Raw genomic sequence first — 13,137 nt, forward strand, 5'->3', positions numbered from 1 at the left:
AAGAGGGACTTTGTCACTAAAAAAAACTGTAACGTTGAAAGATATCTACTTGATTTGACTTAATTGGAAACAGAAGCTTCATATTAGCTTCAGATAAACTTTTAAATGCATTTTAGCACAGAAGGAGGACTGTGGATTTTACATTGTAAGTGCATTATGAAGGGATCTTCTAATGGCCAGTATGAACAGGAGGAATGATTACAACAAGAAAAACATGTTTCACTGTTCATTCGGGCTCCTGACTGTTGTGTTAAGACACACTTGAAAAATTGTGAAGCCGTCCTTTAAACTTTACTAAAAGTTACTTTTAGCTTCTCATCCAAGTCTTACTTTTAACCAAGACCAAAACTTGAGGACCATTTTGTATTTTGTTTATATTTCATAATGATATTATTTTATAAATATCTCACATGGATCACAGCACTGGTTGAGTGACTAAAAAAAAAAAAAGAAATGTCAGGTTTGCTGCAGACAGCAACTGAAAGAACAAACAATATGATTTAAAAAAACTCAAATATCCTTTAAACAACAAAAAACCAAACAATAACAGTTCCAAAATGTATTACTATAATACCCACAAGCACTTAAATGCAACTTCAACCCCACTGACACAAACACAATCACATACACTATTGGCAAGATAAATATGTTCATTCTTAACTTTTTTCACAAATAAATAAACAATGAAATTTAAGGTTTTCACAGCGGAAGAAATTTCTGAAAAATATTTGAAGAGTGATGAGGAGAAGAAAGACAGACAGGACGACGGTGTCCTGTGCTTTTACCTACAGTACCCACATTTAACCACTAGATGGAAACCAAACACCATTAAACTGCTGATCATCTGTACTGAGACGATCTGCTGCCATCAGAAATCTATTGGTCCAAATGCAGCTGACACAGCAGCCAAAGACACCGACCAAAATATAATACACTGATCTTTAAATACAGCCACTAATACTGTCAAACAATGTAATGTGAGTCATTCATGTTCTCTGATGTCGTTAAGTAAGTAAGTAAGTGTTAAGTGTAAAATCACAGTGTCTCAGTACACTTTACAAAAAAGTAAAAATGTAATGAAAAATGTAATAACAGATGGAGAAGATAGTAACAACACAAAATATATCAAATATAATACACTTCAAACAATAAGGAACAACAACCAGAAAAGAGTAGCTATTGTAAAAGTCAATTTTAGGAGGGTGAAATTAAGTAAGTAGTCTTAGTTTAAAAATGTTTACCTCCATGATCAGCTGAGGTCAAATATTCAACAGCAGTGGAGCACAGTAAGAAAATGCTCTCCCACCAATAGATTGCTGCTTAATCTTAGGAATAATGAGATGCACATGGAGGAACGTAAGGTCTGAGGAGTCCTGCCAAATAGAGAGGTGCTAATGAAGAGTTTTGGAGCATGTTATAGTTTGTCCAGTGTAGATGAATGCAACTTGATATCATGATGTTGGCCAATAACAAGAATGAAAGCACATATTCTTGGTGAATGACTTTGTAATGTGAACTTAGTATTTCTACTGTTTACCCTGCAATGAAAGATCAAGTAGTTGCTAAAATCCTGTTGTGCAGCATTTTGGTGTCTGATAAGCCTTTAAACACAAATCTGTGCTCAAACTGGACTTCCCGGATGTATTTTTTTGTCTGACTGGTACCTTTTATAACACCACACTCAGTGCAGCCCCATGTGTTGTTTTAACACAGGTCTGCTTTCGGTCTGAATCCCTTTTAACTGTAGTTAAGTAATAACTGAGTCTGACAGGCCGTAACTGGGACAGCGATAGGCTGCTATTCATTTTGAATGGGCCCTGGCATTGTAGAGACTCACACAGCACACAGTTATACTAGAGGGAATCATTGAGAAAGGCTCAACTTTCTGTTAATGTCCTCTGATGCAATTGCGCTCGTTTTGAGTCCTGTGGAATCTGAAGCACAGATTTGTTTACCACTCCATTCCACTATGTGAAAAAACTTTGCTGATCTTCACCATCTCCAACTTCAGTTCTCCAACATGATGTGTCTTTAACAAACCAACAGTATCTTAAAAAGAAGGACCACATGTGGAAACATCTCACTGACATTGTTAGTTGATTAGTATGGTGGCTACATTAGAAAACAACCGTCCAGTTGGAGCGGAGTATGTAGATTACGTGCTCAAAGTAACATATCCACAGAGCTACAGATCAATCAAAGGCCAGAGACTGCCTACTACTTTCTATTTATGTTTGTATACACACCATGAGAGCATAGACTGGATCTCCAGGCAGGATGGGAAAATAAATACAGATGTCATCTGCTTAAATATGGAAATTTACGTTCAGTTCACAGAAGAAGTGGGAGCATGTGCAGTGAGAAAAGAAGCGGACCTAAGATGGAGCCTTGGGGTACTCCACAGGAGAGGGCACGGCAATCAGAGGAATTGTGAATAACACTGTGTGTCCTGCTAAGTACTGTATGAATGAAACCACTGAAGTGCAATGGCAGTGATGTCATCGTTGTACTCCAGATGACGCAACATAATTTTGTGATCAGTGGTTTAAAACACGATGTTTAAATTAAGCAGAACTAGAACTGAGTAGAAGCTGAGCTCTGAGGTGAGCAACAGGGCACTGACTAGCTTGGTGAGAGCAGTTTCAGTAGAATGAAATCAGACTATAAAAAAGGCTCATAGACCATAAGGTTACAGGTTTGTTCAAAATAGTCATGTTTGAAACAGGAAAACAGAAGAAAAATATATTTTCTCTATTCCAGGTAATTAAATAATTTGACTGTGAATCCAAATGATGAAAAAGTTACTCAAAACCATTAAAAAAATGTTTCTGCAGTCTGACACTACTCTCTCTCTCTCTCTCTCTCTCGCTGTGTTTGTGTGTGTGTGTGTGTGTGTTGAGTTTTCACTGGTTGCTTCCTTTGTATGAATAGGGTAATCTGACCTTCTCCACACACACATACACAGCCTGCAGTATAGAATAATAATTCTTATTCAGCAGCCTGCCAATATGCTGTTTGTTCACTTTTCTTTAAATAACAAAAGAAATGAATTATTGTCACCTTGCTGACATTTATTTTCACACTTTTTGTCTGAAAGTCTTAATTCTGCCTTTACTATTAAATCATATGAAGATGTTAAAACAGTCAAATTGGAAATGTTCAGGCTCATTCAAGCTTGTCAAGCTTCTTCTTGCCTGTCCATAAGTGTGACATAACATAACTGAATTCTATTAATAAAAGAATAAAATCACATTAAAACGCTGTTCTGATCAAATCTGTCTTCATTTCATCTCTTTGTGTCTACATGTGTGTCTGCTACTTAAACCAGAGAGAGTGCTGTGCAATAACAGTATTTTTTTTTTCATATAATTATATTCACAATCCATTAAAACCAATGTAGCTGACTTCATAATAAAGAATTACATCTGACATGATCAACTGATGAAACTCCTCAGTTTTATATTCATTCATCCTGAAGTGAACAACAGAGGGGCAGAGAGATTGATTCTGTGTTAACCATTAGCTGTCAGAAGATCCACACTGATGGACAGACACACCAGTCCTCTAAAGTTGCCAGGTAACCTCCTAGCAACTGCTTTATCATTACCATAGCAACCTCTTCACTGGAGAACAGCCGGGTCCAAAGTCCACTGCTTCTCTCCTACTGGTCAGAGCTGATGCGGGCAGTCTGACTCAGTGGACCACTATGATGAACCATAAGCCCTGCCCCACCGGGTTCCTCCAACTCTTCTTCAGTATCTGTTGACTTTTTCAAACATGCAGTAGATATAGCTAACAGGCTACATGAATAACAGTGCACATTTCCAGACATGTGACCGAAGGCAGTTCACATTAAAAAGTGACAGAAATAGTTTTGTGATGAATGAAAAAGGAGAGAGAAGTTCAAACCCTGGCTCCTCTCTCACCTCCACACAGCTGACCAATCACTGCCTTACTGCAACTCTCAACTAAGTCATCTCCTCTCCCTCTTCTCTGTGGGTCCCTCCTCACCTCCAGGGGCCGAGCTGCAGCCCCTGTGAGTCCGGCCCTGAAATATCTAGATCACACTTTTTTTTTTTTTAAATTTCCTGATCTGACATAGATATCATCATCGTCTTCTTCTTCTTCAAATACAAAATCATTTATTGTAAAACTTTACATATGTAGACCCACTCAAACATAAGCAACACACACAACACACCTTCATCTTGATGTTTGTGTGTGCGCGCATGCGTGTGTGCATGAGGTGACAGATGGACAACTTTCCTCAGAGAGAGAGAGAGAGAGAGAGAGAGAGAGAGAGAGAGAGAGAGAGAGAGAGAGAGAGAGAGAGAGAGAATCTTTGGCTGATACAAATGGAAGATTTGTCACGTGATCCCCGGGGCCGTTTTAATGACGTACGCACCATATGGCGCGTGCCGGGAGGGTGGGGCCTCGATATGCTAATTAACCCCCACCATCACCGCCATACTGTGCGTTCTGAGTATAAAAGCTGCATCACTCCACACACACACCTCAGACAGCTCAGAGCAGATCACGCACAGTCACGCACAGTCACGCACACAGAGCGCGCGGAATGCCTGCGATCTGACGGACAGCGCCTCATCACAACAGGTAGGTTTTTTAAAAAAAAAATTAATAACCAACATCTGTTTGATGAATTCCTCCTCTGACTGGTTCCTCAGATATTTAATATTTAATGTAACATTCAGGCTGATAAATCTGATCATTAAAAGCTCATTTCTACCAAATTAATAATCTATTAATGCAAATTGAACTGAGAGTCATCAACAGTGATTCAATAACTGAATAATGTGTCTCATCTGTATCACACTGAATCAGTTGCGTCTCAAATAAAACAAGAATCATTTTTTAAATAATCTGATGAGTGTTTATATTTTCATTTTATTTTATTTATTTATTTTTAATTTCATTATTTCATTTGTTAGCCGTCTGCTCTCAGCCGCTCAGCAGGTTTTAACTCAAACATCCTTCTTCTCCATCACTTTTTTTAATACATTTTTTTGAATGTTTGTTTTATTTTGTTTATTTGTGTTAGTCTGGTGTGTCCGCTTACCCCCACTTGTCTCACCTCCACCTGTCTGTCTGTCTGTCTGTCTGTCTGTTAAATCCTCGGGACCAGACAGTGGAAAACTGGAATGAAAGAAAAACGGATTTCGTTTGGCTTCGTCAGCGTAGGGTCAATTATCCTAATATCACTATTGTTATTAGCATATTAGTATTATTAGTATTATTTGAAAAGCTTTTAGCTCACTTCTTTAATAAACGGTGGTTTTATCGGTGTCTTATATGACGGCATCAAATCTTCTGCTTCAGTTTTGAGGATTTTCTCTGCTGGTATAGAAAACATTGTCAGAAATCATTCATAAAACTTTTACGTAAAAACAACAGATTTTCTTTCACTTTTACAGAATTTTTATCTGACATTTTGACGTCTTTTAAACAGATAAAAACTTTGAATTTCAATGAAGGAAGACGCAGATTTGAAGAGTTGAACTAAATAAAGAGATGATACCGTTTCTCTGATCTGACGCAGTTTGTCTCTAAATTTTCTATTTTTCCGACAGTGTTGTGATTTTCTAACAGGTAAATATCAAACTAAATTTCAAATATCTAACAAGATTTTAAAGCCCTGTGCAGAAAAATGTGTGTTTTTATCCTCTATAAAGAAAACTAACATAACGGGACTCTGCGGGACGTTTGAATATTCTCGCTGGTCACACAGAGTCATCCTCAACAGACTGAAGCTGCTTCTATTTCACTGCAAACACACAAGGACCATCTCACTCTGTCAACCCGCTAATACAACCTTACACATATTAAGAAAATGTTTTTAGATTACGATGATCAATCAGAATTACAGCTCGTAAATTCTCATTTTTCATTTAAACAGCTTAATCAGCTCTTTTTCTCTCTTTTTTTTAAAATTTCACACAAGTTAGGAATCACAGCAGCTCTATTAGATTTTTAAAAAAATGTATTTATGCTCTATTTTATTGCAATGGCAATACACATGAGTAAATCAGGCTGGAAAACATAAAGTGAACACAGAGAAATGAACAAAGAACTCCAGGTCTGCTCTCAGGGGAATAAATCTTATCATTATTATAGAAGCACATAAATGTGTGGACTAAATTTTAAATTATAATATTGCAAAATCTACAACAACCTAAATTTAAAAAACGATTTTGGAGCAAAAAGTTCAGACATTTTCCTTTTAACTGACACAATTTTATTTTTATTTTTTAATTTAAGTTTAATTACAAAAAAATAAATTCAAGTTACAATAAAATATGCTGTCACTGTAAGATATGATATAAAATGTTTATATGAAAGTCAATACCACCCCCTCATCAAAATATGAAAAATTATAAATGCGGTTGTTATTTATAACTTGTGAATAATTTACCAAAACCTTAATAACAGCTGAGAGAATATGTTACAGATCACAATCAGGAATCTATTTACTACTAGGTTTGTCTATACAGAGAATAATGCCATAATAAACTCTATGCAGGAGTGCTTTATTGTTTTCTAATGAACATATCTCTTCTCTGACAGAGAATCAGCATCATGACCAGGTCTGTGCGGGAGGAGCCGGTGTCAGTGGAGTCGGAGGATCAACAGGAGCTGCTCAGCCCCACGGAAGGAGAATTAGAGCGAGGAGGAGCAGGAGGAGAGGAGGAGGAGAATCATTTCCACCGTCTGGAGGACGAAGAGGAAGAAGAAGAAGAGGAGGAAGAGGAGGAGGAGGAGGATGGGGAGAGCAAACCCAAGAGGCGAGGGCCGAAGAAGAAGAAGATGACGAAGGCTCGCATGCAGAGGTGTGGATATTGTTTTCTTTTTCCTCAGCTGACATTTGAAAAATTTGTTCTGATTTATAAAAAAAAAAAAAACACACATAGTATTTTCAAAGTTTGTCCTGAGGGTGGCACTAGAGGGAAAGTCAGGAGAGGTTACCAAAATTATAGGATTTATCATCTGGAGAGCAAGAATGCATCAGTAAATTTCATGGAAATCACTTGTTGAGATATTTCACTGTGGACCAAAGTGCTGACTGGACTGACATTATCATCACACACCAACATCAATGTGCACTGACATATCAGGATGCACCACTGTCCTATTTTCCCAGCATCTTCTTGCATCAACTTTCCAGAGAAACAGCAATTTGATCACATTCACTCCCCAGACTCCCCTGCTAGCCTCCCGAACTCTCACTTCTGTCTTTATGATGTGCCTGATGTGATGCCTCACTATGCCATGTGGCTGGTTTTTGTTGCATTGTAGGCCCTGCCTCTAATGGGACATAAAATCTTACCAAAACTGAATACGGCTAATCAACAGGAATACTTTTATGTGAAAGAGGTCAATCATAACAAACCCACAGAGAGTTATCACCCGGCTCTGCAGAGCTTTACAGCATCTTTCAGCTCATTGTTTAGTTTTTCCAGCCTGCAGCTTTAAGGTGTATTTACATCACAGCAGAAAACAAGGGTGGCTTATGCTGCACTTGCTGAGTTGGGTGGTGTAGTGATTTACCCCTCAGGTGGTGCTGTACTAAACAGCACCACCATCATGTCTTCTGATTACTTGGCAGACTGACTTTGAAAAACCTACAAGCTACAATGCTAATGTTGCTAGCAGTCGATGCTTCCGTTTCAGAAACAGTGGTGTTTTTGTAAGAAGTTAGCTGCGTCTGCATGCTTACATTTCACCAAGCAAATCTATTTTTATCTGGTCTTGATATGAGTTCAACTTGTTATTTTACAGTTCTGGAAATTCAGAAATACAAGTGATTAATTTTTTTCTGCAGTGTGAATCCGCTGACGGACGGTTCAGTTAAATTAATGTTGAGGTTACCTAAAATCTTGATAAAGATTCTAAAGATTCATCTTTATTCGACATGCTACATGCTAATAACTCCCAGTTGCAGACAAATACTGTATCTGCACATACACTTACTCACAAGTGATTCCTGGATACTGGTGAACAATATTAGGATGTTACAGATGTGATTATTTCTATCTAATCTGCTCTGTGTTTCTGCAGGTTTAAAGTCCGTCGAATGAAAGCCAACGCTCGGGAGAGGAATCGCATGCACGGGCTGAACGACGCTCTGGAGAGTCTGCGGAAAGTCGTCCCCTGTTACTCCAAAACCCAGAAACTGTCCAAGATCGAGACGCTCCGCCTCGCCAAGAACTACATCTGGGCCCTGAGCGAGATCCTGCGCTCTGGCAAGGCGCCTGATCTCATGAGCTTCGTCCAGGCGCTCTGCAAAGGTCAGCATCACCTTACAACAGACTGGACTGGGTCAACCAAGACCCTGACTCAGTCTGGGGCCTGATGTGTGATTCAACAAAATTCATGTGAAGGGAAAATCATGTCCATGTGTCCTCCAGGAGGGCTTTTTAACACTGAAGTGTCAGTAAAACCCACCAAAATTTGATACTCTCTGATTTTGCTAACAGTAGCACCCCCTACAACCATAGTTAGGGATGCTACTGGGTCCTAAAATCAGGGAGTATACAGTGTATCTTGAATGTAAAAACCGGAACCAAAATTTTTTTAATACGAGAGAAAAAAGAAAATGACATAAAACTTATTTTTAGTTGTGAGCTTTTTCAGTGGACATTAGTGTGGAGGTTGCATTCTCCTCCTTAATGAAGCAACATGTTCTCATAAGATTTCTTGGGATGTCCTTAAAACTGTGCTTTATTGAAAGTGAAATGGCACAGTTATAATTGGCTCAGTTTTTGTCCAGTATTGCAGGGCTAAGGTCTGGCCAAATTGATTTTAGTCACATTTATATTTTGTTTGATGTATAAAAAACAAACATCCAGATATGTCACATATATGTACCAAACATCAATGATTATCTCTAAAAATCCACCCAAAATCCAATTTTAATTATATTTGGTTAGATATTTCTATATAAACCATAAAGCCATAAAATATTTCACATGGTGATGTCACAGCTGAGTGTGTTTCGTGGACTGGAGGTTTTTATGAGTTGAGCTCATGCTGCTCCGGCTCATTAAACTGTGTTTAACAGTTTGCAGGTAAACACGTGTTGTCAGGGTTAGTGCTGGGCATGATCACTGACAGGTGTAAGACTGTCTTTTCCCTTTGATGGTTTTTATCTTCTCTCTTTGTCTGACTAGAGCTTTGAGCCTGAGTGGCTTTAAAGTAGATTTTTTAAATTTATGGTCCTCTGATGAAGCTTTGCAACCATATTTCAGCTCAGACTTTCTCTATTAACATGTACATTTATTAACAGATATTAAAATATATTAACAATTATTAACATGTATTACTATTTTTAATAGGGTATGAAAACCTATTGACAAAAATAAGCAGGTATTAACAGCTATTCATATTTTAATTGATATACCAATTTAATACAATCGCACTAATATCTATTACACTTATTGACAGTCATTAACAACTACTAACAGTAGTAGTGTTTAGTGGCAGGTATTAAAAGGCATTGTATGTATTGATCAGTATTGACTGAATGTTGTCTTTCTGTTCTCAGGTCTGTCTCAGCCAACCACCAACCTGGTAGCAGGCTGCCTGCAGCTGAACCCTCGGACCTTCCTGCCTGAGCAGACGCCTGACCTGCCCACTCACCTTCCCCCTACCGGCGCCGCTGCCTATCCTGGACACTTCTCCTACCAGAGCCCTGGGCTGACGGCCGGCCTGCCCAGCCCGCCCTACGGCACCATGGAGCCCTCCCACATCTTCCACCAGGTCAAAGGTCAGCCCTATGGCCCGCTGGAGCCCTTCTTTGATGGTGTCCTGGTGTCGGATGGCCCAGCGTTTGACCCGCCCCTCAGCCCACCTCTCAGCATCAACGGGAACTTCTCCTCGTCCTTCAAACACGAGGCCGTCACAGCCTCCGACTACGACAAGGGTTTCTCCTTTAGCGTGCACTACGGAGGGGGAGGAGGTGGGGGACACGTTGCCATCTATGGCGGTGGGGGGTCCAACCCCCGGTGCGGGGAACTGCAGGTGGACGGGCTGATGGGCTTTGATGGACACTCACACCATGAGCGGCTGATGAATGCCCAGCTGAACGCCATCTTCCACGATTCCTGAGGAAGAGGAGGACGAAGGACTCAGAGGCTGATGGAGACAGAGAGACGGACAGAGAGACCGTTATATGGAGAGACAGACAGTTCTGTGTATTTCTGTTGTTTCATAGCTGTCTTTCTTTCTTTTCTTCTGTCTTGTCTTCTTTCTGTCTGCATCAGGCTCTATGACTTCCTCACTTTGGTCACGAGGACAGTGACGTTGATGATGATGTCACATTGATGATGTAACCTTCTTTGTAGCGCTTCATCCTGCGGGAGACGCTCTCTGAATGTCTCGTTATTATCCGTATTATCACTTAAAATTAATCAACAATCAATAAGCAATAATCTGGAGGAAACTATGCAATTTTCTTAAAACCTGAGCGACGCTCAGCTGATAATTCCAAATGTTGAAAGATTTCTCTATTTTTGGGTCAGTGTGTGCGGCAGTGTTGGGCCAGCATTGGACCGGTGTTGGGCCGAAGTGTTCATGTTGTTCATGCTGTTTTTACTTTTTGCTTTTTATAACGTTCCTGTAGCGTTCTGTTAACATTTCATGTGACTCTTGTTCATATTTTATAACATAGATGTTTATAAATGCCTTTTATTAAAAGGATTTCAATGTGATTCACCTGCGAGAGTTTGTTCATCTGCTGCTGCAACGACAAAACAACAAGACACCTCCATCTAGTCCAGTTCATCTTTATTACTGAGGCTGTAAGCAGTCTCTTTCAGTTCATTTTGGTCAAATTCACTTCAAATTAAACTTTATTCATACCATCTAAAAAGACATTCATACATAAAAGATAGAAACAGATAATAAAAACTGAACAATGTCAGTTAGTAAACACAATATGTTGTCAGTGTCACATATAACCTCTCCAGGTTTGGTCATACCATGGTTTTAGAGTGGACAAAGCCAAATTTAACCCCAAATGGGTTGAACCTGACTAATCAGAGTCAGCTGAATTTCCATTTGATGTTCAGTATGTGGGGTTGGAATGCCTGATTAATTGCCTGGATGATCATCGATGTGGCTGTTGGACGAGTGGATGGATTTCTGGTATAGAGATGAAATGATTGATCAACAAGTTGATTGATAGAAAATTGATCTGCGCTTATTCTGGTAATCGATCAATCCTTTGAGTCATTTTTAAAGCAAGCCTTTCAAATGTGAATATTTGTTTTTATAGTCTTCAATGAAATACTGAATATCTTTTGGTTTTGGACCATTGGTTGAACTAAACAAGGAATCTGAAGACGTCACCTTAGGTTCTGGGAAACTGTGACGGATATTTTTCACTATTTTTTTTGTTGACCAAAATTCTTGCTTTCCAATCAAAGTAGAATTTTGCAAAGTAATGCTGCCTTTCTGTTTTTTTTGGTTTTTTTGAAGACAAGGTTGTCTCATTTAAATAAAACTTCATTGGAAATATGATTGTACTCTTTATTGGAGTGTGGTCAATGGATTAAACAGATCAGGTCACCAAGTTTACCTTCAGTTCCAGCACCCACACCATGACTGGCTGATCGAACCGTACAATGTTAGCAGAAGTCATGTTCTGACCATGCAAAACAGTTGAATAAAACATTTAGTGTAAATTATAAATGCCAATGACAGGATTAATAAAATTGTGCAGTGTCTGCCCAGTTTAAGATGATTCACCAACCAGCTCACAAACCTGCAGACACCATAAAAAATCAGCTGAAACCAGATTCAAGACTCAAATCTTTCATAAGAGGGGATAAAAGGTTTCTGTATGACATGACAACACTGTTATTTAAAGTATGCGACTAAACACATCAGGAGAAAACAGATACAGTATCTCCTTACAGAGAAAACCCAGTTAACATGTTAACACCATTATCACCCGACTGAAGGACAAACCTAGGATTACTCTGTCTGTGTGTGTGTGTGTGTGTGGGTATATGTGTGTGTGTGTGTGTGTGTGTGTGAAGGGCACAGATGTTCGTTCTGCAGGCAAGATTTTAATTTATGAAAATGATCTCGTTTATGCATGAGAGCACCCCTCCATGCACACTGCTGTCCTGCTGTGTGTGTGTGTGTGTGTGTGTGTCAGTCACCAGGAGCAATATGGTGGCCGTATCCCACCATTTAGTCTGTTAAAGGGAAATTCCGATATCTTTTAACATGGACCATATATTGCCATCATTTTGGGTCTAAGTGACTAACGGGGACAAAGAGTGAGAGCGCTTCAGCTGGCAGCTGTTAAACAGGCTGCAATGTAATACTTGGGAACAATTGTGCCCGTCAAAGTATGTCCACTAAAAGTGCTTGTTTTTACCACTGATGTAGTCAAATTGCTATTATAAGTGTCTGACAATGAAAGTAAACACAGAAACTAGACATCTGTAGCAGCATTATGGCTCACTGCACAGGGAACTAGGTAAACACCCAGGGAACACAGGTTGAAAAATACCAGAATTTCCCTTTAAAGTGGAATAACAATGAGAGAAAGTCAGACTGCAGCATTAAGATTCATCCTGTTCAAATGGTGTTTTCAAATGTTTTAAATTGAATTAATGTCAAGATACTGGACAGATACATGTAGAGATCTAACGCCAAATTTAAATTGCTTGAAAAAAGCTGAGCTATTAACTTTGTATTTTTTATTGGAGATTATTTGTACAATGTCATGTGGACACATCTCATTACACTCAGAGTACTCTCAGAGCAGTATTAGCAGTATTAATAGTAGTATTAGCAGTGATAGAGGTTTTGTGCTTCAGTCTGTGGGCTGATCATAACACTGATTAATGCAGCTTAAACTCATCCATCTGTCACCGACACACATGCTGTGTGTGTTTGAGTTATAGCTCATATATGGACTTTATAGCACAGCCAGGGAAAGGTGTCTGTTAAAACCATGTATGAGGACACCTTCAACGGTCAGTGCTATACTAACTAACCTTATTAAGAAGAAGTAAGTAAGTAAGTAAGTAAGCTTTCATTTATATGGCACTTTTTAAGACACAGTTACAAAGTGCTTCACAGACACATACACATGCAAAATTGAAA

General features: G+C 39.0%; 1 protein-coding gene across 2 annotated transcripts; it reads left to right on the forward strand.

The window, feature by feature from the left end:
• The first annotated feature begins 4,401 nt into the window (after positions 1 to 4,401).
• neurod1 (neuronal differentiation 1) lies at positions 4,402 to 10,724 on the forward strand. 2 transcript variants are annotated; one of them, XM_067604487.1, is made up of 4 exons: positions 4,402 to 4,614; positions 6,583 to 6,845; positions 8,074 to 8,303; positions 9,560 to 10,724. In XM_067604487.1, exons 2-4 carry the CDS (start codon positions 6,595 to 6,597, stop codon positions 10,120 to 10,122), a joined length of 1,044 nt encoding a protein of 347 aa, XP_067460588.1. In that variant the 5' UTR covers positions 4,402 to 4,614; positions 6,583 to 6,594; the 3' UTR covers positions 10,123 to 10,724. The 2 variants fall into 2 exon arrangements, with proteins under 2 accessions (XP_067460588.1, XP_067460587.1); XM_067604486.1 differs by lacking the exon at positions 4,402 to 4,614 and adding an exon at positions 5,071 to 5,195.
• The last annotated feature ends 2,413 nt before the right edge of the window (positions 10,725 to 13,137 follow it).

The sequence above is a fragment of the Thunnus thynnus genome, chromosome 11 (assembly GCF_963924715.1).
Source record: "Thunnus thynnus chromosome 11, fThuThy2.1, whole genome shotgun sequence".
Classification (NCBI taxonomy): domain Eukaryota; kingdom Metazoa; phylum Chordata; class Actinopteri; order Scombriformes; family Scombridae; genus Thunnus; species Thunnus thynnus.

Excerpts from the sequence above, each read along its gene's own strand:
- neurod1 (XM_067604486.1), top strand. The coding sequence starts at position 5,160 with ATGAAAGAAAAACGGATTTCGTTTGGCTTCGTCAGC. Across the intron at positions 5,196-6,582 it reads TTTCGTTTGGCTTCGTCAGC|AGAATCAGCATCATGACCAG; the intron begins GTAGGGTCAATT and ends CTTCTCTGACAG. Across the intron at positions 6,846-8,073 it reads ACGAAGGCTCGCATGCAGAG|GTTTAAAGTCCGTCGAATGA; the intron begins GTGTGGATATTG and ends GTGTTTCTGCAG.